The sequence below is a fragment of the Gobius niger genome, assembly GCF_951799975.1.
Source record: "Gobius niger genome assembly, chromosome: 21".
Taxonomy (NCBI): Eukaryota; Metazoa; Chordata; class Actinopteri; order Gobiiformes; family Gobiidae; genus Gobius; species Gobius niger.
The window spans coordinates 8028572-8055736 of NC_136872.1; the positions used below are offsets into that span (position 1 = coordinate 8028572).

The 27165-nt window shown below is 44.6% G+C and overlaps 1 protein-coding gene across 1 annotated transcript; it reads right to left on the reverse strand.

Annotated features, from left to right (window-relative positions):
• Positions 1 to 12: 12 nt before the first annotated feature.
• focad (focadhesin) lies at positions 13 to 26876 on the reverse strand. Its single transcript, XM_079580191.1, has 45 exons — positions 26823 to 26876; positions 26032 to 26260; positions 23275 to 23346; positions 22184 to 22258; positions 21951 to 22105; positions 21764 to 21862; positions 19072 to 19173; positions 18554 to 18779; positions 17131 to 17340; positions 16849 to 16936; positions 15931 to 16124; positions 15526 to 15792; positions 12058 to 12162; positions 11853 to 11954; positions 11555 to 11682; positions 10777 to 10903; positions 10563 to 10697; positions 10443 to 10493; positions 10286 to 10369; positions 9940 to 10078; positions 9662 to 9850; positions 7786 to 7907; positions 7608 to 7700; positions 7275 to 7363; positions 7142 to 7183; positions 6962 to 7070; positions 6773 to 6889; positions 6465 to 6700; positions 6303 to 6392; positions 5526 to 5673; positions 5345 to 5464; positions 5141 to 5263; positions 4978 to 5055; positions 3992 to 4063; positions 3827 to 3929; positions 3677 to 3757; positions 3470 to 3598; positions 3283 to 3398; positions 2693 to 2953; positions 2399 to 2488; positions 2067 to 2244; positions 1837 to 1934; positions 944 to 1198; positions 790 to 865; positions 13 to 159 (listed from the first exon to the last, which is right to left on the reverse strand). Exons 3-45 carry the CDS (start codon positions 23326 to 23328, stop codon positions 86 to 88), a joined length of 5430 nt encoding a protein of 1809 aa, XP_079436317.1. The 5' UTR covers positions 23329 to 23346; positions 26032 to 26260; positions 26823 to 26876; the 3' UTR covers positions 13 to 85.
• Positions 26877 to 27165: the final 289 nt, after the last annotated feature.

Consider the following 27165-nt stretch of genomic DNA (forward strand, 5'->3'; position numbering starts at 1 on the left):
TGACCCTGTTCCTGTTTCAACTATTTCAAGTTTTTGGAGCATAAAGTCTGTTGTGTGCAATAGTGGGATGTGTTGGTTTGAGCTTCTACCAGCCATAAGCTCTGGTCCAAATCGTCTTCTTCTTGAACTCGGGACAAGACTTCAGAGCCAGGAGACAAGCTGAAACAACAACCATTTTTACACGGTTACACTTTTGTTTCAACATGTTTATTATCCAATATCTAACATTAATTCTGATTCAAGTTTGTGCAGTCATCCGATTGTAATCCTGACTGGGTTGTTTTGAGGTGACGATATTCTGCTTCTCACCAAGAAGCTCTGTCAACTCTGATTTTCCAGAGCTTTACCAGAAGTAGGAAACTTTGATTAGTGGTGGGTGGGGGGCCGATTTTCTTCCTTGTCAGGGCTGAATCTTCCAATCGTGGCCCAAATATGACCCAACAGAGGGTTCGGAGGTCGTCCCCAAGACATTTTTTAAAAAGGTAACATGATGAGGGCCACAGGTACTACTTGTATTTTCATCCAACCATGTAAATATAAAGGATTGACAAATCTTCTCGGTGAGATCCACTCAAACAATCCTAGTCTAGATTACTCTTGAAAACCTTTGCTACCATTCCACATTACGCGATTATCATCACATAATATCAGATGCAAACAGGACAAAAAGAATATGTTGCCATGTTCTTGTTGCAACAAGACTTTATATACAATTCTCCACCATGTCATCTCATTAAGATAAGAGTAGACAACAGAGCATACGACAACAGAGCATACGCATGCCTTCACCTGTTACCGCTGAGAGGCCGGATGCTGATATATTCTCTGGCGGTGCCTCCATCACACTAAGGAGCCAGTCTATGAACTGAAATACAACAGAAAGAAGTGAAGAAGTGTTAAACAAACGTTCAAACGGCACCCTTCCTTCCTTCCCCGCACTGACCTTGTGTAGCTGACTGCTCCAGGGGTCTTTGGCCACCAGCAGAGGCAGGCTATGGGACAGTCCCAGAACGCAGGGGGGCAGGGAATGCTCGGAGGAAGTCTCTTCTTTACCGTACAGCCCGTGTGGTATCGTGGGCGGTTTGGGGTCGGGCTGCCATGGAAACCACTGGACCCTGATGCCAAGGAGAAGGGGCATCGAGTGGTCCCCCCAGGACGCCACAGCAGCACTGAACACCTGGAGCAGGAAGTCGGAGGCCTGGAAGGGGAGAAGAAACCATTGGAGAAAGATATTTTCTGCATTAGCTTACAACAGAATGCATTTCAGATATAGAAACAGTGGACTTTGGATTAAAAAAAAAAACTTCTTTATTTGTGAGATTTGATTTGATTGAAGTTTATATAACATGGTACAATGAAGAATAAAAAATACTAAAAATATAGTAACTGTAATTGTCATGTCAATTTTGTTATATCATTAAAATGTATTTATGAAATACTGATATACTTACAAATACAGAGTAGTAGTAGTAGTAGTAGTAGTAGTAGTAGTAGTAGTAGTAGTAGCAGTTGCAGTAGTAGAATAATTTGACAGTTTACTATATCAGGGGTTCCCAAAGTGGGGCTCGCGAGATGATTTCTGAAGATAGTAGTTTTATAAATTGTACCTATTGTATCTATTTCAAGTACAGTATATTTATTCAAATAAATATTACATTAAACATTAATACAGGCGTTATTATTTTACAGTTCGGGTCTTAGGTTGTTGGTGGCCTGAAACGTTTGGGAACCCCTGTATATAAAGAGAATAAAGTGGTAGTAATAGTAGTAGTAGTAGCAGCAGCAGCAGCAGCAGCAGCAGCAGCAGTAGTAGTAGTAGCACGGAACTTCACACACCAGTTTAGTGTCTCCACAAGAAACAGGAGTTGAACCGTACACCACATTTCTGATCAGTCCCATCAGCTCCAAAAGCCACTCCATCCTTTTGGTCACGCCTGAAACACAAACTCGTGATGACTTTGGCGCCCACTTGTGGCTGAATCTAAGTACTACATATGACCCGTCCTCATCCCCAAACAACCGTCGAACAAAAACAGAGTACATTTGTTTAGGAGTTTTGATCTGACCCGTGTGAGCGCTGGCGGCCAGGCGGCACTGGTAGAAGGTCTGCTGCAGTAACCAGTGCACTCTGCGTCTGGGCCAGCCACGGAGCACCCCCGAGATGACATCGTTGAGTCCCAAGAGAGGCACCCTGCCCTGGGACGTGAGGTGGGAGAGGACGAAACTGCTCTTCTCCATCTGCGACTGAAGCAAAATGGGAGGTAGACAGTAAGAGTCAAAAAACAGCCTCATATTATCAACTGCTTTGATGTTTTTGACGCAATTAACAAAAAAAGAACATTTAGTTAATATATACAGTTTGTCAAAGTAAAAAAAGTATATTGTCTATACACTGTACCTCAGTGACTTTGGCTATTCGGTCGATTTCTGTATCTGACATCTCTGAAAGGCATTTGACAATTCCCACGTACAACTCCACATCAGAATTCTGGAAAATAATACATATACAAGAGACATTTATTGGTCCAAAACTGCAGTGGGTTTAGGAGGTGAATAGCCCTGTTTTTTTCTCTTAAAAATCTCTGCAGTTTATCTGAAGGGCCTGAATACCCGTCACCATAAACATTCAGATTTATTTCATCTGTGAATAACGATTAAAGCTCTATATTAAAATGCTTGAAAGCGCCAGTACCTGGATAGAGTTCGGCAGTAGGTTGTAGATCTTCTCGGTGGTGGAGCAGAGCAGGCTCCAGCAGTTGTTGGGGGGGTTGGGGAGGGCCATGGCCTGAGCCAGCCCACGCAGCAGTGAGCGGCACAGGGGCAGGCGCTGCGGGCGGAGGGCGTCCTGGAAGTGCTGCAGACCCAGGCTCTCCACGTACACCTGCAGTTTGTCCTCTGCCACGTGCTTCATCCACCCGCCCAGCGTCTCGTACAGGTGGGCTCGCGTCTGGTGCTGAGGAGAACACAGGCCTTACTGCTTTAAGAACTAATACGTATGTTTTAGAGATACGTTTTTATAGGTTTAGGTTCATAATTAAACTCTAGATGTGTTGTCCTACTGTATTAACAACTTGGGGACCTATAAAAGTTGTGTTATCAAAGTCTGTGAGAAGAAAATCACAATAATAAGTAGTGTCTCCAATTCGTTTACATGAGCTCTTGAGTAGAATGGACAATCACAACATGGGCGCCAGAGCTGGACAATAGTTCCAGTAGATCACTATGGTAACGTACAACAATTAGCCTTCACAGTATAAGTTGATGCAAATATAAACTACTTACGCTGAGGCTGTGCACCAGAGGCGGTGATATCCACGAGCCGAGGAACAGAGCCGCGCTGTGGGACGACTGGGCCTGACTGGCAGCCAGCGCCACACACTGGTGCTGGACCTCCTCCCCTGATAGACACATGGTTCTATTAGTCAGTGAGAGCATTGTTTAATATTGTAAAAGAGAAAGACAGTTGTACCAAATCCTAGTCGCATCAAAGGAGACAGGACAGAGCTCCAGTTGATAGGAGGGAACTGGAAACTGGATCCATTTGAGGCCAGAGGTGTGAGTGCCGTCTTTACAAAGTCCGGGTGGACAAACTCTGGGCCTGTCATAAAGGGGGGATAAAAAGGTTCAAATTATAGAGCACAAAGTGTATTATAATAATGGTGAAGAGGATGCAGACCTTTTTTTCCAGCCTCAGTGATGAAGTCAACGACGGCTCGGATCACGCTTCTCTCTGACAAATAACTGAAATCTAGAGGGACTATAAACCAAAGACAGGGGTTAATCTATTTAGTTTGGTTCAGTAAAGTTCAGGCTGCGAGCTCCATACCTGCTGTGTGGCTGTGACTGCTGGACATGTGGGCCAGATACAGGTGACCCACCAAACACGCACTGTTGGACTGCAAACCTATGGCTCCAGAGAAAGTAATGATCTGGAAGAGATGCACACAAGTACGTATACATTCTGTCTGATGGGCATTAGAAATGGGCGTACCTGTGTAATGGCACGGATGACCTCGTTCAAACGGCTCTGCTGCTGAGAGGAGAGCTCCAATTCACTTTTCAGCTGTTTCGGAGACAAGAAACATGACTCAATGTGTTGGAAAAGCAGTTTATGTGTTGTAAATAGTAAGTAGTTTAAATGGTTAATAAATAAAGGCCCTGTACTAACAGTTTTTCTAGAAATGGAGTAGATTCAGTGTTTTGACAAAAAAAAGCTCTTTTTTGCTGCCTGAAAGTTGTAAAGCATGCACATAAACTCATTCCTGTGAAGAATTGAGACTTCAAAAGCAGTAGCAAAGCTTGTAATGAAGATGTACCACACCAAACAGTTTAAACATACATGAAATAGGACTTCTAAATCCAATAATCTCATACAAAATTTCACTTATTGCCTATTTCATCTCCTCTATTAAACAGTAACAATATATATTTTACACCAAAATCAAACTTTTCTTTGAATTCATCAGTTTTAACCAAATGGACTCTTCGGAATAAGAAAAGACTTGAAATTATTTTAAATAGTTGTATCATCTAAAAACCATGTGTGCCCCTCACCTCCGCTCAGCTGTGGACAGTGGGCGGAGCAAACAGGTACCTGCCTGTTGCTATGAGCACCAGACTCAGTCTATATAACTCTGATAAGAGGCCTTAATAAATGAGACTCTGAGGAACAGACCAAAGGACAAATGTTTATTTCACTCATTAACATTGAGCTTTGGCTCCGGTTCAGCAAAGAAAGCACGAGCCTCTCACAAGTGTTTCCGTCTGAATGACAAGTAAAATGGATATAACTGATCAGAAACTCATTTTAGTTGCACAGCAGGTGCAGAGTTCAGGAATAGTTGCGGGAAAGTTGCGGCTTTGGAAAAGTTGCAATGCCGCACTGATTTTGCTGAGTTTGCGTTACTTGTTAGCTAATTAATATGGAACACTGCAATAATGAATGGTACAATGTTAAATAAAAAGAATGCTCTTTACATGAGTGATGTAGGTCTCTGATCCCACCAAAGCCACCAGGCCATTAACAGCAGCCAGTCTCTGCATTGTGGGACAGCCCTGAAATAACAACAGCAACGCCGTGTGACAAAGCAGAAAATAGGTTGTGTTGTGTTCAGTGTTTACAGGTGTACAGAACAAATACCTCAGCCAAGAGAATTTTAACCCACGCTGCCAGTAAACGCGGGTGTATATCCTCTGCTTTCCCATGACCAGAGGAGGAGAGACCATAGACCACCTGCCCCAGAGCCAGTGAGAACCCCGGAGTCTAAAGACATCCACAGACACAAAACCACAACATGATTTTGACAATGAATAACGTGTGGCATTGTGAGAAAAGACTACAAACCTGCTGGCTTTCTTCAGTCAGCGTGCGCAGAGTGCTCATGATCTCCTCAGCTTTGGCGGCGTCAATGAGGCCTGCGCTGAAGGCAGAAACGCCGGCGCATGCCACGGAGTACGCCAACACCTGGAATGCAGATTTAATAACAAAACCCGTAACGAGAAATCTAATGTGTCGTGCCATATACCTCCTGCAGCATGCGGCTCTGTCCGCTGCTCTCTTGCAGATTGGACAGTAGTTTGTCCAGAATCTTTGTGGCGTGAAACTGCTGTTCTGTCTGTCCATGGCCACAGAGAGATGCGAGCACCAAACCGAGGCCAAGGATACAGCCAGTACTGCAACAAAAGGAGAAGAGGAAGAAAACAAATGAGCTTTTTACAGACTGGGGCAATACACTTCTTCAGAATGGAGAAGGAAAATGTTACAACCGTTTTACAACCAGCAATGTTACCTGCATGCTGTTAAAGGAACTCACTTCAAAGTCACTCACATCCTTGTCCAATATTCAGTTTGTGGAGGCCTAAACTTAAAGTGATAGTCTGGAAATCTAAATGTTTTACAAATGTTACAAAATGTGGAAATCAACCACCTGGTCTTACATTTTGATGCAATGTAAAGACCCTCCTTCCTGGATCTCAGCAACTAATCTGAGTCTAGTATCCTCCCGCGTCGACCAATAAGACGAGCCTTCCTGTGAACCGGCCTGTCAGGTCCAATCAGGAGGAGGGGGCGGACCATGATCCTGCTCTTCTCACTTTGCAAACTTACAGACTATCATGAAGGCTGAGCAAGTTTTCTACATATTTGGAATGGCAGCTATTCCGATTTGCCAATTACGACCTTTCGAAAAGCATTCCTTAAGAAGCATTCATAGTGTTTTCGACATCCCGAGTTACACATTGATGCACTGCACTCTTCTAATACAATATTAAATCAAGGACACTTGACACAGAACCGTACTCACTTATATTCCAGGTTGGGGTTGAAAGAGCAGCTTTCTAAGTCTTCCAGAGCTTTGCCCAATAACTCAGTGTCCTTCTGCTTTGACACGTCACTGGACAACAACAAACAAAGTCAGCCACAATAACAGTTATTCCAGGACATTAACCCCGTGTCCCAGGCCGACCTGAGGCGCTGATGGTGGAGGCTGGACAGCACCATGCCCAGGGCCAAACCCGAGTGGAACTGCACCACCTGGGAGTCGTCGGCGGAGGGAGATCCGGGGAGGGCGGCCCGAAGAGCGGCCAGGACCTGCGCCACGCCGTCCCCCTGCCACGCCACCACCGGCACCAGCAGGGAGAGCGCCAGGCTGGCACAGGAGCGGGCGATGGCGCTGGCTGTGTTCTCCCCAGAGTAGGAACGCTGAGGGGAAGGGGACGCTGTGTCAACAAATAATCCAATCTAAGTGGACAAAAGTAAATGGATAAGGCTTACATGCAGGAACCACGGGAACACCTGCCCCTTGGCTTTGTAGCTGCTGCTGATGATGCTGAGGAGAGTGTCCAGAACCATGGCCAACCAGCTGGAGGTGGGGACAAACTCCGGACCGGCCTGGGAACATTGGAACAAGGAATTTCACAGGGATATTTTCCCACGAACCTTGTAAAAAAAGCAGCACGTTACCCCCAGGCTGCCCTCGCCGTCAGTGGGCAGGTTGCTCTCGTATTTGGCCAGAACAGCAGCCAGACCGCTCAGAGCCAGGATGGAGTTCCCCTGGACCACCGGACTGTCCCTGCACATTCAAAACATCTGTCCATCAGTAAAGTTGAACATATTGCAAAGTCAAATCTAAACTGAACTTACTTGGTGGCCGTTTTGATCACCTCTGCCAGCTGATCTCGGGCCCTGGAAAAGATGAACGAGACGGACAGAATGTGAAATGTTGCGTTTGAGCAGCTGCCGTTGTTATGGTGATGTGCGTGGATATAGGTCTGACCAGAGCCAGGCGCAGTGGTGCTGGTACTGCAGCTCCTCTGGGCTCTCTTTGCCCTGTTTCTGCTGCATCTCCATATCAGCACGACGGCCCTTCACACAGACACAAACAGCTGTATTGAAATAATGTATTTGGTCTAGACAGAAGCTTAGAATACTATCTAAAACACTTGATATGTATTATACTCTCAAAAACCACCAGATGGCAGTCTCTCCTATAAAAAGTGAGTCTCTTTTTAAGATGTGCTCAATCACACAAGTGTAATTTCAGACTGTGTTTAAGGACTAGTAGGGCAATATTACAACCGTCTCTGTGAGGTTAAAACTTGACTCAAACCTGTAGAACTGCATGGAAAGCTCTGCTCATGAAGCCCCTCCAGGCCTGGGGCAGGAGCAGGGCGCGGTGCCACTCTGACGGCTGGATGTTCACCTGCGCAGGCGACAGAAACCGAGCATTCATACAGAGGGACTTCAAACAGCGTCCACACAGAAGAAAGCCTCTGTGATGTTTGTACCTCGTGGATGAGGGTGCTGAGCGTCTGCTGGAAGCTGCGGCTGCGGCTCAGGAGGAAGCGGTCGATGGGTCTGCCGTCGCGGTCCGTCTGAACTGGGAGCTCATAACAGAGGAGCAGGCCGCCTGAGGCACACGAGCAGAGGTGGTTACAGTCATGGCATCACATGAGTAAAAGTACAAATACTACTGGTGAAATACATTACTCCAATAAAAGCAAAAGCTGCACCGTTAAAATATGACTCAAGTGAAAGTACTGAAATATTTGCTGTAGAAAATTCAAAGTAGAAAGTGACAATAAGTTTGCTGCTTCTAAAAAAATGAAATTTCGTCTTTCTTGTTGTGAGTCAATGGTGTCTGAACAGCGCCAACAACTGTTCAAAGAGTGTGCATTATAAAGCTTTTAAAATAAACAAAACACATGGACAAATTCATTTTTTATTTTGGAGCCTGTGAAGCGCATTTTGTAATAAACTCTCTCAACTCATTGTGGAAAAAAGACGGATTATTGGACATGATCAAGCAGTTAGTAATGCGTTGTTGAAAGAATAAGCACCTAAACAGAGAGTACAGTGACAATGTGCACCATCTGTGAGTCTGTTTAATGTTTGGGACGGTTCAGAGATGTTTAAAGCGACTCCATTTTGCTGGACATGGTTGCATTCCCACATTGCATCGCTAGAGGAGCCACTGTCACAAACAGTGAGGCAACTTTGTGCCGCAGAAGGAGACCAGCGCCGCACCTCCCTCGCCTCGCAGCACCCCCCCCCAATACACCCATGGTGGAGGTCAGACTTTAGCATTATCACAGAAGTTTAGAAAAAGATCGCAAACTGACAAGCATCTGACTGACCTGCTCTGATGCAGCTGAAATCCAGATGAAATGTCTGTTTAATAATCCAGTATCTACAGGGAGCTGTCTTATGATTAAAGCAGCACCGAGAGGCTGTGGCCTTCAAGGGTTGTGGAAAAAAGCGCTGCACTGTAAACTTAATTTGGGGAAAGGAAGTATTATGCTCTATATACCAGAAAATAAATAAATAACAGACCTACATGAAAGTTTCCGTTAAGCAAATAAATAAAAGTCTCGAAATGTTTGATCTTATTTATTCTGCTAATAAATGTGTGTTTCACACAAGATTAATGAGATTTCTGTATCTCATTCAATCAGCCTGTGGGCTATGGTGTGGAGGGGAGCGAGGGGCGTGGGTGAGGTGGGAAAGCCGGGTGAGAAGAGGGGGGCGGTGGTGGAGCAGAGCAGGGTTCATTACTGACACCAATTGACGAAAAAAAAGTCTAAAAGCTTAGTGCAGTTTTAAGTTTCGGAAAACGGTTTGAGCACATTGTATAATTGGGTCTAAACTTATTCATTGACTGAACAATAAAGGTAAACACTATTTAGCTGCTTATAAATGATGAACAAATGATGAACAAAGCTTTGTAGATGTTTTAGAAATGATAAACTCATGCTCTGTGGCAGGCCTCTACAGCCTATGGTTTTAGACATGCTTTTGTGGCTCTATGAAGATTTAGTCAAAGGTGGACAGAACTGGTAAAATTCTGGTTCAGTCACGTGTGAAGTCAATCCTTGTTTACACCAGACTTAGCCCTGGTTCTGTTCTCACTCACAGCACAAGGGCAACGTTTAGCAGTGAAATACTTGATCAAGATTCCCACCTCTAAATGTATTTTTATGTTTCCTACTTTCATTCCTGTTCAGTAAATCACGTGCTTGTGCTCTACCTAAAAATGCACGTTAAAATAGGTTGTGGCTCTTTACAAACAAGAATATTGTATTATTAGGAATAATAGTATCTTTAGTGCCAAATAGGTTTGCAAAAGGAAATAAAAACAAATATTAAAACCATAAGCGTGCGAACCTGCGAGCCCCGGCTTGAGTCCCGGCTGCTTGTTCTTCTCATAGGTCTTCAACATGAACGAGGGGATCCCGGCCACAGTCTTGCCCTGATCCGAGCGCAGCCCGCCCTGTCTCAAGGCGGAGAAGTACACGCCCCGGGGCATCTCCTTCATCTCCTGTTTCACCAGCGCAGTGAGGAACACTTGCAGAGCTACAGACATAATATCATAGAGTCAAAACTCACGTGACGGGTTAGCTCTATTGTCGGTGAGACGATGAAGGCTCCTGGCTAATATTTACCTGGAAGGACAGGGCCGGGAGTGAGAGCCAGGAGCTTCACATAAGAGACACCAGGCACTGACAGGTCCTTCTCCTCTTCGTCTTTACCTTCGCCCTCCTCATCCTCTCCGCTCACAGGCAGCTTTAACACAGGGCGGGCCTGGGGATATAGGAAACGAATGAGATCTGTGAATATTTACCAACATGGGTCATTTTTATAGCCATGCGTGTCACAGGAAGGGCATGTTTATCCATCACTTTTTGCTACTTATTTCACTTTCATCGAACCAGGAAAGACATGGGGATTCAAAATCTCCTTTTAATAACCTCTTAACCCCCACCTAAACCAAGCACATTTTCTACGTACGGCCTCTGGGAGGAGAGTAACTTTGTGATCCACTTCAGGAAACTCGGCCAGGGCCTTGTATCCACAGCTGGCCACGTCGGGATCCTGAAAGACGAGTGCGGTGAGTGTGCATTTCAAACTCAGCAAAAAAGGGAGCAATCAATACTAGAGAACGGACCCTGTTGACGGCATAGTTCCAGAGCAGTGCGACCACCTCGGCTTTGAGCTTCTGTGATCGAGACAAGAAAATGAAGAAATGATCAATACATGTCTATTTCAGATCACTTATACCTTGTACCTCATATTCCTCCGATTTGACTGGCAGCTGAGGAACCAGAGCCAGCAGCTCCGTCGTGGCTTTGACCATCAGCGGACGGGAATCTGCGCTGAGTTCAGGCCCCAGACTCCTCCACGTCGACACGATGTCCACCACCTAGACGACCCCACAGGGCTTCAGTAAACATGTCTATGAGGAAACAGCTGTAGGTGTAAGAATGAGGGACGACGGTGACCTCTGCCCGGCACAGCTCGTGGAGGCCTTGAAGAGCCAGAGCGGCTGGAGTGGCCAGGTCTGCTTTGGTGCACTGCTTCAGCATCAGGGTGACGGACGCCAACATGTCCCCGCCGTGCTGGTACGGTCTGAAACGGGAACAAAACAAAGCCTCAGTCAATAACCCAGTGCATTTTCTTCTTTTCTTTACCCCAATCTAAGGTTGAAAGCATTTGAAAGCTAAGACCTACAAAACTGATCGAGAAGGATCTTTTTCCTTGCATTGTTGCCGCGTTGTCGTCACTTTTTTGACATTTTGTTTCATTGCTTTTTTGTGTTTCCAGATTTATGTCCCTTTTCCGTCAGATTTTCATCACTTTTTCTTCACTTTTTCATCAGATTTTCATCAGATTTTTGTCACTTTTTTATCAGATTATCAATACTTTTTGTCCCTTTTTTGTTTCAAACTGGCAAACTGGAGAAAATGTGCTCGGTTCAGAGGTTAACTTCTGAAGTAATACTAATAAACTTTTGTTAATAATTGGAAAAAATCCTCCAGGGAAAACAGAATGCAGTTCATCTACTTGACAGATCAAAGTGACCTCTTAAAGCCAGGTCACGTGAGGCCGCAGTGACCGTGACCGTGGATGAAGCTGAATTAGCAGAAATCCGCCCTGATGCATTGGAAGGTATTGTGTTACGTGAATGGGGCATGGACTGGCCCTTTCCCTACTCTTTCAGCTAATCCAGTGTCAGGCCCTGGACAAACCCGATCCCAGACTAAAGCCCTGACCCCTGACCTCTCTGCGCAGACGTCCCGGAGGCAGGCGGCTCTGGACAAGAGCTGCTCCCACTGGGCGTCCCGTCCCAGCACCGCCCTGTTGTCCTGGGGGGACAGGAGGCGCTGCAGCTCGGGGTAAACGCGGTCCTACACGGAGACACATCAGAGGAATCAGTTATATTTGTTTGCAAAGGGAAAAGCAAAAACCCTATAGTTATGTTTAAAATGTGCACAATGAGCCGAAACCTGAGTTTAAAAGCTCAATCGTAAATCAATATTCGTGTGAAAAATCAAAAGGAGACATGTAGCTCCAGCACCTGCTTCTTCCACAGTGTGCTCATGAGCCGCATTGCCACTGCTCGCAGCTTGGGGGCGCCGGCCAACACGTGTAGAGTCTGAAGCACCATGGGGACACACAGCTGGAAAGTGGAAAACAGTCGTCATCAGTATGTAGGATTATAGATGAAGGCACATGAGGACAGAGTAACTAAAGCCCTTTCTTTTTGCTTTGAGGGGCTGTACCTTGTGTGTCCCCAGGTGTGGGAGACATTTGAGCACGGCATGAGAAAGCTCTGGCTTCTTCTCCCTCCCCAACTTGAACAGCAGCACCGGCAGTAAAGAAGGCACCTGACCGACAGGAAGAACAAGTCCAGTTTAGGGGCGACAACAACTTCATGTATTTGAATTTCATGTAAGAAACATTCTTAACCTCTTAACCCCCACCTGAACCAAGCACATTTTCTCCAGTTTGGCTTTTCCTGAATTTCAAAGATTCTCGACTGGAGCTTACAGCCTCAAGGCCAGAGTAACGCCTCATGTGAAAACTAAGACCTTCAAAATTGATCGTGACTTTTTTGTTGTGCTGTCACCACCCTGTCACATTTTTGTCGTTTTTTTTTTGTCGAGTTTTTGTAGTTTTTTTTTATTGTTTTGACATTTTTTGTTGCTCATGTCACTTTTTTGTTTTGCGTTTATATTGCTTCTTTATTTATTGTGCTATTGTTGCTTTTCCGGCACGTTTTGGTCGCTCTTTTGTGTCACTTTTCGTTGCATTTTCATCTCATTTTTGTTGCTATATTTTCAAGAAGCATTTAGATTTGGATAAAGCCAAACTGGAGAAAATGTGCTCGACTCAGGTGAACTGAGCACCTCTAAAAGCGTCAAAGAAGCAATGAGAAATCAACAAAAAAAAGTCAAAAACGCTTCAAAAAAGTGACAAAAACGCAAAGTTACAATCACTTTTGTAGGTCTTAGCTTTCAAATGAGACATCTGTTGCTCTGTAGTCGAGAAGCTTCAAGATTTGGGTAAAGTCGAACTGGAGAAAATGTGCTTGGTTCAGGCGGGGGTTTAAGATGTTCACTTTAAAAAAAAAAAAAGAAAAAAAAAAAAAAAAAAAGGCAAAATATGCTCAAATCTCCAGTTTGGTTTTCCCGACTGAATCTAGCTCATGAGCAAAGACCGTTTCCTCTCTTAACATCTACACTTTCTCCAACAGGAACACCAAAGTGCCAGTCTCGTGTTACAAATGAGCAGAATGTAAAGCGTCCCAGTGTTTTTTTGTCCTTCTCCTGCGTCTCTCTCGTCGTCGTCTTCTTTCCGACGCCCAATTAAGTCTTCACGGGTCCGGCGCGGGGGAGCGAGGAGTGAAGGACAACGCAGGGTTAATACTTAATCATATGTGAGTGCTGAGGTCAGACGTATAAAGCAGTCACGCTCCGTGGACGTATGCAGGCTTTAATTAACGTGGAGCAGCTGGTCGCCACCTTGGCACCGCCATCCATTCACCTGGGCCGGAGGGGGAGGGGCTACGTGCGGCGTCTCCTTCAAGTGGGTGACCCTCGCTGTGCACTGGGATCGATCAAATTAGGAGTTAAACTGGCACAAGGTATTCTTAGCTTTTCTTTTTAGTATGCTTCAATTCATTTTACATCGAAAATTCAAATGATTAAGCTTGTTTAGAGCAGTTAATATGTATTTTCTAATATTATCTCAATTAATTAGCTTATTAGCAATTTGAAAGAAAACTAAGGATTTGAATTTCCACCTGAAATCCGACATCAGTGCTCAATTTTCTATTTAAAATCATGATTCAGTCCACAATGCATATCCTGTATTAACAAATAATCAAACCCCATGGAGATCTTAGATTTTGCTCTGGGTGGAGGATGTCACACTTCCGAAATAACTGCAGCCTTTGCGATTTCCTGACTGTGCAATTTAAGTTGGACCTCAATTACTTGTGCGGCATGCTACTATTATAGGATATGTCTCAGGAAAACTGTAGCTAAGTGCTCCTGCAGAAACTTGGACAGAGGAATAGTGTGATAGAGAAAAGTATAGAGTTCTACAGACAAAAGGCTACATAACAATATATAACAATAACAGTCATTTACCATCAGTTCTGGCCAATACCAAAAAGTAAGCCTGCATGAGCACATGTGAGTGGACGAGCCAGTGCAGGGCCACACTCAGTAGATTCAAATATGCCAATAACCTTCTACCTCTGCATCAAACGACCGGCGCGAGTGGCACTTTGGGAGCAATTAAGCGTGCGGGGGGGAATAGTGCGCGGCATCGAACGAGCCCTGGTAATGAGACGCTTATAACACTGTGTGATATTTCACTTCTTCTTATGGAGGCACAGACCGCTGGCCCATAGGGGCTAATGCACAGTCTGCTGCGCTTTATGTTACCCCACAAAATGAGAGCGTGGCTTAAAGTGTCCTTTAGGTGGAAGTATTAATCACATTCAAACTCAGGAACGCTTCTCATTAAATGTAAAGAATAGTTGTTAGTGCACATCTTTTGGTTCACAGTTTCCAGATTTCTTATTTGTAGACAGGACGGTAAAAAGATCAAACTTGTCATGTCCCTTATTATTTGTTTACTTTGTTGGGACTCATTGTTTGTCATTTTTAAAGGGGGGGTATTATGCAAAATCGACTTTCTCAAGCTTTACATCATGTTTTATGTCATTCCCTCATTAAAAACATGCCTGAAGTGTTGCCTTGGCACATTCACGTATTTTTGAGTAATCTGTAAAAACTCTGATGGCGGCCATTGTAGGGATAGGTTTGCCTGAGTCCTCCTAGGAACGCCCCCACCTCCTGGAGACGCCTCCGAGCTTTCGTCACCAGCTGAGTAACCAACCACTGCTCCTCAGCAGAACCCCCTCCCCACTGATGCCACAGACAGCGTGTGGAGGGGGCGTGTCTAAAGGCTCAGAGGTTCTTAAAGAGACAGAGGCCTATTTCAAGACATTCACTACAGTCATTTTGAGAGAGCAATTTTATACAAGGCAGTTTTTCTAATTTACTGCATTTACAGACCAACAGAAGGTTTCGTCATCATTGTAGTGTGATATAGACTGGTGCTATGTGATTAAAAAAAAGCACAATACCCCCTCTTTAACTTTCCTAACACATTTCTATCAACCCAAATTCTTCACAGGGATGAGTTTATGAGCTCATTTCACAATTTTCAGCATCACTTTTCACTGTCACAATGATGCTAACAGCAACTTGCTAAACAATCTGCTTGTTCTTGAGTTTTATAAATGGATGCACAGTGTCTTTTCATAAATACCTACTTTTAAAATGGGCCGATGGAGGACAAAAAGACTTTCATTCCACTACTAGGAAACATATCAGGCACAGGGCCATTGCCTGTTGCCCCGGACAAATTAGTGGTCAGAATGACACGGTGACTGTTCCAGCTCCGCGTCTCTCACCGATGGACTAGAACTGCCAAATCAGCAATAACATTACATCAACAATCATGTCCCTGACCGAGCGCTGGCCTGAATCCAACAAATACACTTAACGCATCTGAGAAAACCTCACTGGGTTGTTTTTTCTCACATGGCACTGAGCAAACACTGCTTTGAACTGTAGCAACTGAAGCTACAATAATAAACTCCTGTTGGGCTGAAGTTGGAGTTTTAACGCCATTTTGTTGACTCCGGAGCTGAGTTTTGTCATATGCTGTACCTGGGAGGGGTCCGCTGAGGCAATTCTCTGGACAGCGTTCAAAGCCAGCTCACAGACGTCTTCTCGGCCCGTGACCAGGAGGAAGCTCACGATGAGGGTGAAGGAGGAGGGAAGGGACAGACTGGAGGTCAGAGCTGAGCCGACAGACAGAAGCCAGTCACAGGCCGCCTCGGGGTCACTGGCCACGGTGTGCAGAGTGGAGAGAGCCACACTCAGCTCGCTGTACCAGGAGCCGAGGGGCAGGACCACCTGAGGACCGGCCTGGGGCTATGAGGAGGGAACATTCATCATTATTAGAGGGAAAATTAAGATATATTTTCATTTCTGATCCGTAAATGTGTGGCATATATGATCTTACAGCGTTTAACCAGGTGAGAGATATAAACTTAGTGGGTAACCAGTCACCTGTGTAGGCGCTTGGGAAGGTCTGCTGATGTTCTGGAGTAGGCGGCTGGTTAGTTGCTGGTTTAGTTTGTGTGTCTGTCGCTCAGCCAATGGTTCAGTGAGGCCCAGGCAGGACTGAAGCTGCAGCACAGGGAGTACCAAGACCGGACTCAACCAGTGACATGACTCTGACTGCTCTGGAGATAAAGTCAAAGCTGTCGAGGCAAAGAAGAAAGACATACATATCATTTATCACATTGTATAGTAGAAAAAAGTTTGACAAATTACTCTTTAGGAGCCTTTCTGTGTATGAACACGATGTACTTAAATTCTTTCCTTAGGACATATTACAGTGAGAACAAAAATGCAGCTATGCACGATCGCACAGATGGTACAATCATGTGTAATTAGCAAGTTAATGGGAACATTACTACAGGTTTTATTACATGTGCCGTGAAAACCTGTGCAGGAATCAGTGTCATGTTGCTTATTCACTAGTAAATGATTTCTATATTTTAATTCATATTCAATTTATTATTATTTCTACCTTACATTGTAGCCTAACAGTTATGATTTATCGTGCTTTCACAGCCTCCGCAAGAGTCAAAGTGACCACTCACAAAGGCAAAGAGGGTACAGTGACTTGCTCCAGGATACAACAATAGCATGCATTAAACCCTTCACCTTCCTCCCACTGTCGCTTTGTTGGACATGCCTGATCCACTGTTTTAACATGAGAAAAAGACTAAAAGACTAAAAGAGGTAGCAATATAGATGGGTAATAACAGCCATCTACACTGTAACTGCCTGTAATTAAAACTCCTGTAGAGAACCAGCAGCAGCAGGTTGAGACGCAGGTAATTGCATGCTTCTGTCACGAGTTTGATGTATATAATGTACAGCTTGTAGCCTGCAGGGTGTTCTCCTATAGACGTTTACCCAGACTGAGGAGGCTGCTCTGCTGAGGGGCTGGAGCTTCCAACAGGAGCAAAGCGACACCCGTCATCAACTCATCCAGGGGCACCTCCTACAAAATAAATAGTATCAGAAAGACCTAACAGTAGGAAAATCTGTGCAAAGAGTCAAGACTAAATAAATGAATGATGGTAAGAACTATATCCAAGTGCTTTTTGTAATGGATTCGATGGCTTTTCCAGAGTCCATTATGTGAAAACTTAATACAGCAGCGTGAAAAGATACAGCGCCACATAAGTGTGAAACCTGTTGACACGCAGACAGCAGCTGTTGTACGAGCTGAATCATTGGTCTGCAGTCTCCGTGTAACTGTAGGCAGCGGTGGCAGGCACACAGCAGCTGCAGCAGGAGTCCGGCCCGCTCCGACCTCCATCGCTGAGCGGACGTCCCACAGAGACCTTGGAGAAGAGCGCCGACCAGGGCCTGCAGCTCAAGCACCGCCTCCACACTGTCCACCTGTGGGAGGATATACAGTACATACTTTTACTGTACTTTTTATACTGCGTGTGAGGTAGTAGAAAAGTCCACACGTGTACTGTAGACTACTGGGCAGTTTTGGGTTGTATTTCCAGGGAGTAAACCCCATATTTCAGGGATGGGCAAAATCCAGCCCTCTAGCAAAGAACCTCTGGCCCACGAGATGATTTTGATAAATACTATTACACAAATCAGAGATCGAATACCCGTTAAAGTGCTATAAAAATGCTGAGAATACTGTCAATTCCAATAAACTTTCTTAGGGGATGTCCCCCAGACCCCCTCCCCTCTTAGGTCATATATGGTGTGCAACCCAGGGTAGAAAATGTTACTTTTTTGGGCCATGATTGGGAGGTTCCCCTTGTTTTTGCCCCTAGTTTTCTTGTATGGAAAGAAATCGGCCTGCCACAAAATATTCAAGATCGAATATCTGTTAACGTCTTAACCCCCCACCTGAACCGAGCACATTTTCTCCAGCTTGGCTTTACCCAAAACCGTAAAGTAAAAAAAAAAGCATCAAAATAGCGATGAAAACGAGGATGAAAACGAGGATGAAAACGCAGCGAAAAAGTGACAAAAAAGTGACACAAAAACGTGACGAAAATGCAACAAAAAGCAACAAAAAAAATGACAGAAACAAAGTTACGGTCACTTTTGTGGGTCTTACCGTTCAAATGAGGCATTGAACTGTTGCTCTCCAGTTGAGAAGTGTTTAGATTTGGGTAATACCGAACCGGAAATAATGCACTCGGTTCAGGCGGGGGGGGTAAGAGGCTACAGTATTTTAATACGATGGAAAAGATGGAAAATGGAAATACTGTTTTCAATAATATTCAATAAATTTCAATAAAATTTCTGAGGGGACGCCCCCCAGACCCCCTCTTAGGTCATATGTGATGTGCAACCCTGGGATTTTGTACTTTTTGAGACCTGATTCGGAGGTTCGGCACTTTTTACATGGTAGGAAATCAGCATGCCACAAAACAAACTTGCCTATCTCAATAAAATGACAGGCCAGTAAAAACAGTCTTTTCAGTAGTGGCAAATGTGTCTATCAAACTGCCAAAGCTTTGCAAAGAAATGGGTCTGAGAAGGCTCATCTTAAACATATACAATCACACTAAAATATAGATTGACAGTTTGACAGCTCTCCTGGTGGAACCTAAGTTTGTTTGGATCGGTAGCCCCATACCTGCATGTGTGGGACCAGCTGGCACATGCACTGCAGGAGACTGTCAGACACCGGGGAGCTCTTCTGTTCATCTTTACTCTCAGAGACGGATCCGGCAGCTGGGCTCGCAGGAAGGAGAACCCGCACGAGATTGTGTCGCAGGAGTGCATGCTGGGAAAGCCTCTGAGGCTCACAGTACAAGTAGCGCAGGAAAGGGACCAGCATTGAGATGTAAGCAGGTTCATTTCTGTAGCAAAACATGGACACTGTTAAGATTAGCAGGGGTCCCCCAACCCCCCCTTTGCATGTACTGGGAAATACTACCTATTCTATGCTATAAGACTTCAATATAAAACCATCGCAACAAATACAACTAATACTTTGTGAATGCTTCTGTACATTCAATTACTGCGCACTGTTTGCTGACAGGGGAGAAATGAGTTATATGGCGGGGTGCACTCTTTGCAGATGGCGTTTAAGATTCATGCGAGGAGGGTGGGAGGGGTTGGGTTCTCGGCTTCTGTGGCGGCTGCACTCGCCTGTCAGCAGCCCGCCGAACGAAGTCATCAATCTCCACGAGCAGAGCGGCCCAGCAGTCCGCGCGGTTCTCCAGCGCCGAGATGTACGGATGCGGGCTGCTCCTGGAACACAACAGGGACGGAGCAAAGGCCGCATTCACACGAGGATCCGCTGACACAATTCAAACAAGTTTTCACATCAGGGAGTGCAGGACATAAATACTGATTGGGGTTAGGGGTAGCCTTGAGAGAGGCATAGGTTCTCAGAGGGAAACAGTTTGACAATTCACTTTCATTTGGACTTTGTTGGGGGGTTTTGCAGAGTTTCTTGTGTCCGTGGGGAAATTTGGGTTTTGGATGAACAGGAGTGGTGGAAAAGAGAGCCCTGTTTCCATTATTGTCTTTATATTGCGAAACAAGATCAATGCCTTGGCAAAGTTCTTATTTCATCTAATATCACCTTCATCTTTGTATTCTTTCCTTTGATTATCAATCCTGACAGTGATTTCTAAACGATGGCTACCTTCCGGATTTGTTGCCACATCCTCCACATTTCCGCAAGCTCTTGTTAAGCCATTTTTTTTACGGCTGACAAATGCTTAGTTGACCACCCTGTCCGGTCAGTGTAAACACCCGCCTCTAGAACCATGACCCTCAGCTTTGCTAATGCGCTGAGCCATTAGCGGCGGACAAACACCGAGGTCAAATCCAAGGTGAAGTGCTGTTTGGTTTCTGCTCCGACCGAGTAGGGGTCACCTGCCATGGGCCGCGGTGCTTAAGAGGGTGAACTCGTGGCTCTACTTAGCAATGCCATCCATCCATCGAAAGGAACATGTGAGACGGAAAGGCACCGAGGCAAACGTGTCGGTGCTCGCGCAGTGGCCCAGACCATATAAAGCTAACACCCCCACCTCTCCCCCTTTTGTCTGTGGAAGCGGTAATCTGTCTGACCATCTCGTCCCCTCTCCTCAGGTTCCCCCTCAGCTCCAGTGCACCTCCCATCCATCAGATACCCCCCAGGCCTTCTCCACCTCCACCCCCGGCGGACAAAGGAGGGAGGCAGGAAGTGCAGGGTGAGTTCCCCTATCGTTCAACTCCAAGTTCACCAACGGGACGGCTGCTTTTTCTGCCCACACAGGCTTTATAGAAAAACAAAGCAATTCCGTGACGGTAGAGGTCCATCGACATATAAAAAATAATGGACTGGTCTATAAATAAATATAAATAAAGATGAAACCTTTTAGTGATAGATAGTTATGGAGTGTAAAGTAACAATACAAGGTTCATCCTAAAGATAGCAGCTGACCAGTGGGCACATTTTAAGTTAGGGCTCATTTTAAAGCTCTAGCCCTTCTCTTCTCTCAGCAAATCACTTTTTGTTAAGGAGACATTTATTAGTATTAGCCATATGGGCAAAATGTTGGCCAATATTCCTCTAGGTTCCTATACCAGCCCATACATCGGTCGGGCCCCAGTGCTTAAGCAAAACATCTTCATTAGTCGCTCACGTCATAGCATGAAACAAAAGCTCAATAAGATAAGAGTCAATTTTAGAGAGTCAGTTTTGAGCAATACAAGTGACAAAGGCAACTGTGGATACAAACCCACATGCAAGTTTTTGTATCTTCCCAACAAATACTGTACAAGTGAGAATGTTGGCTACAGCAAAATTGTAATCATGTCCGTAGTGTTTCTGCTCATAAGAAAGACGGAGACAGTGAGGTGCAGACAGACTGGCCACAGCCCCGCCGCGGCCCTGCTCCCGCTGAGGGCTAAAGTCGATGTGCTCCTCACGGCAGATTGCACGGGGCAGCGCGGAGCAGACGGTCAACAATGCTCGCCAGTGTGCCCCCTCCATTAATCCCGCAGCACTTACAGTTACCCAGCAGTGCCCGGGCCGGAGGAGCCAATGACGGGCCAAGCTGCCAGGCCAACGGAGCCACCCCGCTGCCCCCGCCACATTCATCTTCCCACCGGGGAGGGGCACGCCGCCAGACAGCCGCAGACACACGGACACAGATGAAGATGGAATGAGAAGGGAAGGGACAATGGGTAGGAAGGAGAGACGCGAGAGGAGACAGAGACGCCTTGGATAAGGCGGGTCCAAGGAGGGGAAAAAAAAGTAGGTAAGAATATCAGAGTTTCAGAGACGGGGCAGGAGGGGCCGGGCTTAGTGTTTTTTATCACCCGCTGGAACTGATTAAGGAGGCCCTGGGATCCTGGCAGAGGTGGCGGTCTGAGCTAGCAGGCAGACAAGAGGAGGGGCTCAACATATTCAACCAGCCAGTCTGACACAGCAGCTCTGCTGATACTACTGCTGTACAAACATACTGGCAAAAGCCTCTTTTGTGATCCACAACATTATGAGTTTCAGTCAACTACATTGAAGAAAAGCTCTCAATACAAGATCTTTATCAACACTCTGATCTACGAAAATATTAAACATACCTCTGGTGAAGCACTAAACGCTATTAATAAGAGATGAGAGAAGTTATAAAGGCACTCTGAATTTGCAGAAAATCGTATTTATTTCTTGCGTGACCGACGTTCTAAACGGGAAATTAGAGAGTCTTCTGCAGTTCAAACTTGTGGAGGAATTTTTTTTGGTCCCAGACGCTCCTGTTTTAGGAGTAGGAGATGCTGGCCGGCCCAACTAGCCTGACTATAATCAATAATATAGTAAAATGAAATAGTATGACAGTATAGTACTAACCTGATGGAGTAGGGGCAGGTGAATGGTTTACTGAGGTCCCTTTGGTCCGCCTGCATCTGAAGCAGCTGTCCAATCACCTTTATCAGTCCCTGGACATTTCTGAAAACATGTGTATACAAAGATACTGATACATGTTGCAAAAGCAAACACAGGCAGATGAATATATGGACATGCTTGTGGTGTGTACCTGGCTGAAGGCAGGAGGTTGAGGACTCCATTGAGCACATACTGCAGGTCCGCGTGTCCCTGCTCTACCAGCAAAACCAGGGCCTCGCAGCACACTGTCTGCACATGGTCCTTCTCACCGGAGCACTGCTGCCACAGCGCCTCCAAGGCCGGGCTCTGCTCAGAGAAAACACGACAGAGCGTCATGTATGTGGATGACATCAGTACAGAATATCGACATGTAAAGCAGCTCACCTGGCTGGACGTCTGGCTGATCTGTCCAGTTTGACCTTTTTCTTTTAAGACAGCGCCAACCAGATTCCGCACAGTCTGAAACAAAAACACACAACTACTGCCGTGTACACCAAAGCGGGACAAAGAAAGACTGTATTTCCAGACTTAAAGCAATGTATGTCTTTATGTCTGATGTGTAAGAATAGAAATTCACATCGCAGGTTGTAGGTGTACTGTTTATATGTGATAGTATCAACACCTATAGGAGCCCTGCAGGGACATTTTCTATATATATAAATAAACCTGCTTGAAGTTCACACTTTGAGTGTAAAAAAAAACAACCTAGTTTTCTAACCTTAGTTTTCTACATGACTTACTGTAATGGACCAAAATTGAAAAAGTTTCTTTTATTTGTTTGAAAAAAAAAGGATACTCAGGCTGTCATAGAAATATGGGCAATGAATGAAGTTTACCACTGATAAAGACTTATTAATGTTCAAATCAGCAATGATGGAGTACAGTGTAATGGAAAATGTAATGGAAAGTTTTCACATGATTTGAACATATTAGCAGGGGTGGGCGCATATTTTTGATATTGTTGTAATTTCTTAAATCGTTGTGGACACGATATAATTTGCATCCACACTCCAGCTGATTTTGACACAGGGGAAGTCAAATGAAATGAAGGACGTAAATTGCTCCCCTACATCAGGGGTAGGCAACGTCAGGCCCGGGGCCAAATTCGGCCCTCCAGCAAAAAACCTTTGGCCCCCAAGAGAATTTTGAAGAAGCATTTATTCATAAATCAGAGCCCAAACACGTGAAAAGGACTCTAAAATGTGGAAAATACTGTCAATATTTTCACATTTCCCAGCAAAACACCCCATTAGGTCATATATTATCTGCAAAAGTTGTATTTGTAGAAAAAAGGCTTTACTTTTGGCTACAATAGTGAGTTTCGGCCCTTGGTGTTTTGGCATTGAAGAAAATCGGACCTCCGTGACACAAACTTGCCTACCCCTGCCCTACATATTAGAATAAGATTGCTTCATATTAACATTCAGAAATTATCAGATTAGATCTGAAATGTTCTCCACTGCAGGTGACCTTACCTGGGCTTGTATTACAGGGCTGGGGAAATCAAATTGCGTGTTCAAATTCTCCATGATGTTGGCCGCTCACGCCTGAAAAACAGAGCATTTCTACTTTGGTTCCATAGAACGGCCACAGGTGTGAGCACAGAATAACAACAGCAGCAGCAGCAGCAGCAGCGTGTGCAGCATTAACTTACTCTGACATCTGGCTACATTATCAAACACAATAAGCGATAACGGTGCGTGCGTGTCTTTCAGCGGTTTTGTTGGGATTTTGAAAGACATTTTTTTTTTTCTGAAAGCTCGCACTCGGGTGATACCCTCGCATTCAACACAGCGCTATCACATGTCAGTCAGCGTGGACGTGCGGCTTTGAAACACAAGTTGGGCGACGCGGCCACCTGTTGTCCCTAATGGGAGAGGAGAGGCACTGCTTGGAGGTATTCTTCTCACCCCTTTGAAAGTCTATCCCTGCCCTGAGTTATCACATTATTGGCCTGGAGGAGCCACGGACATAATTTTGCATTCAATTATTTATAAGTTGGGGGAGTAGGGTGGCCACGCTGATGAGGTCACAGGGTACTAAGCCGCGCACTGGACCATCTCATGTTGTCCCATTAGCTTTGACAATAAGGTTTAGTGCAGAACACCAGCTGTTTGAGGACACGCTGCTGCCCACTCAGCAACTCGCCCGTTTCACTGCAAAAGGCAAGATTTGTTTTCGTTGTTTTTCTTTTTCCTGATACTAGTACTTTAGAGGGACTACACAGAGTTTCTAAATGTTAAAATTATGGATTTTCCTCCCCCTACATGTTCCAGCCATGTCCTAATGTGTAGAATGAGCTCAGACCTGTTCACCACAACCGCCTCTAAAATCCTGCATTGTCACTCAGAAAGTTGTTACATCCAAAGTGCCGTCATGCACGAGCGAATACAGAGACTGCAGTTACGCGTAAGACCTGAGGTGGAGTAGTGAGTAGGCTATAAAAATGGCCAACTTGCCCCAGGTCCCTTTAACGATACTTGGTTCTCCAAACCGATACCTGAACGATACTCTTTTTTTTCCGATACCAGGAAACAGAACAATAATGTGTGGAAGATCTGCAAATGTACAATAACTGGTTTATCTCCAATGTCAAAAAATGTGTGAGAAATGGGGATAATTTTGGGAAAAAATTTAGATAATTGGGAGAAATTGTGGGACAAATAAGGGGGAAAAGGGTGGAAAAAATGGGAAATAGAGAAAATATTAGTAATATAAAATGAGAAAAAAATTGGGGCAAAAATATTTTTTTAAAGGGCAAAAAAAAGGAAATCATTTATTTGAGCTTAAACAACCAAGTCACTTCCTCTACTGCTGTCCCTGGACCAATAGCATCAAAACTTGGATTTAAAGATAGATCATATTTTTTCAGCTCCTGCTTTTGATACTTTGGGTAGTACCTAAACTCTTTTTCCAATTCCATACTGGTATCCTTTAACAGCACCCAGTCCTAGTGGAGACTCCGACAAAGAAATAATTCAGCCCACCACCAGTGTCATTAGCAGTATGCGATATTTGTCGTAGACAAACAAAAACAAAGCAGCACCAGCACCAACAAAATTCCTTTTTCAACAAGAGATGAATCTAGATAATGAAGCAATCCCGTGAAAAGAAAAAGAACATGAACTGCTGCCCGGTAACAGCATTGGAGGTTGGAGTGAACTGTGTTATATTTAAGTCTTTTCCAGACATTGTGAATTTTGTAAAAACAACACCACCACATCCGGATTTCCATGTCAGAGCCCTGAGGCAAGAGCTGGCCTCGCGTCCCACGAGAGCTCACCACACACCTGCCCACCGCTGTACACGGTGTATCCTCCGAGGTCCTTTTAGCAAGAGGAACTGGTACGGCATATGGCAATTTACACTTCGAGTCTCATTAGAGTACACTACTACATGACGCCTAGCAAAACTTCAAATGTGGATTGTACTCACAGTAGGTTCATTTTTACTGAGTGTGTTGAGTAGTCCTGTCACAAAGTCCCGTGTATGACAGGAATATTCAACAATACACTGTAAGGTAAACAAATAAACCTCAACCTTTCCTCAGGCCAACTCTATAGCCCCCAACCCACTCCAGAACAAAACTACGCAATTCTTAAACATTGTAAATAATTGCTGTTGAACTGATTAAAGTTTTCAATAGTACCAAATGGCTTCATGGGGGAAATGCATTATCTGGCTTCTGCATCAAATACTGTTTACAGCAGGTAGTTTTGTTTTGTAGCTTGTAAAATGATATGATGCTTTTAACATTACTCAAAACAGTAGCAACACGAGCCTGGCGTGGCCGACCCCCTCCCCATAGACACGCACTCAACCCACCCACCCCACGCTGTTATCTAACTGATAAGCCATAGTGCTGCGCTGTACTGTCCAGCAGCTTGTCCTGGACACGCAGAGCTCCTGTCGCTGCTCACAATTCCTCGTGGATATACAGGTAAGAGACCATCACCCATACATTTCACTGAACCCACATTCTGTTTTACAATGTGATTAAGAGACAGATATGGCCAATGTTGATGGTATCTTTCAATATGCAAACAAAAGGTAATATGGAGCCACTTTGGTAAGTCATGAATGTACTGTTCACACAATATAACAGTACAGGTGGTACATTTAGTCAAAGTTAGTCTCATTATTTTTTGCCTTTTTTACTAATCTCATGCTTCTCAATATCTTTGTTTTTTCGAGTCTAGGCTGTGTTCCAGTGGGTTCGACAACATATTTACCTTACAGCGACACAATATGGGCCGGCCCGTACTGCTAGGTCTGCATTAGCAATAGAACAGGAGGACAAAGCGTGAACAGTGTTGAGCCGACAGGGGCTTTAGAATGGACCCGGCTCCGGCTTTAAATTGTAGAACTCAACTCAATGCACATGCCAGACAGACGCGTGGCACTTTTCAAGGCCTTTCAGGTGCAGCAAGCGTTCAAAGTCAAAGTGGAAGTGTCAGGTGCCTGCAGGAAAAGCAAATAAGCATAGATAGTATTGTATGAGTGCAAGGTTTGTGCAGAGGGAAGTCTAGGGTAACTTTGAATAAATATACGCAAATAATATTCTTCAGTCTTTCAAAGTAAAAAATAAATATATAGAAATGTCAAATGTCAAATGAACATATTTTACATTTCAAGTAATCTAAAGACAAAACTATTCAAGCTCCAAAGCTTGATCAATCAATTGATTGACAATTACAATCACATCTGCTGTGGGCACATTTCTCGAGGACTGTTATCTAGTCACACAGTGTTTTCCCCATTCTTATGTTATACAAGGTACCACGAGCACACATGGTGCAAGACACAAGGATCACAAGTGTTAAAACAACTGAATAAAACAAAACAAAACTTTGTTAGCAACACCAGCTAACAGTAGCTACAACGTTATTACGTCTTTCCGTCCGCTATAAATATATTTTAAGACAATCAATGTAGTGTCAGTGCAGACAGCCCGCGGTTATTGCACTTACATAGTAATAACAGGTGAAAGCGTGACAGGTTTGTGAGTGGTGCTGAAGTTTACCTCATTCATCCACAGCACAGCAGCAGGATCCACAGCCTCTGCAGCGGCATGACTACGGCGAAAGACAAGGACCAAAATACGTGCGCGCGAAACATTTATTATTACGAATAATATCCCGGTGGTTTGTCATTGTTTATTAGGGCTCTAGAATAAAATACATTATACATACATAATTCATGGTTGCACACGTCATTATGGCGCCTGAGTCTGATCAGTGTATTTCAGTACAGCATGTGGTGGACAGAAGTCTACATGGCTCGTCTTTGTCAAGAATAAAGATTTGTGTGTCTTTTTTATTAAAATTGCTTTGCAAAAGCCCACTTGTTGAGATTACAACGTTGTC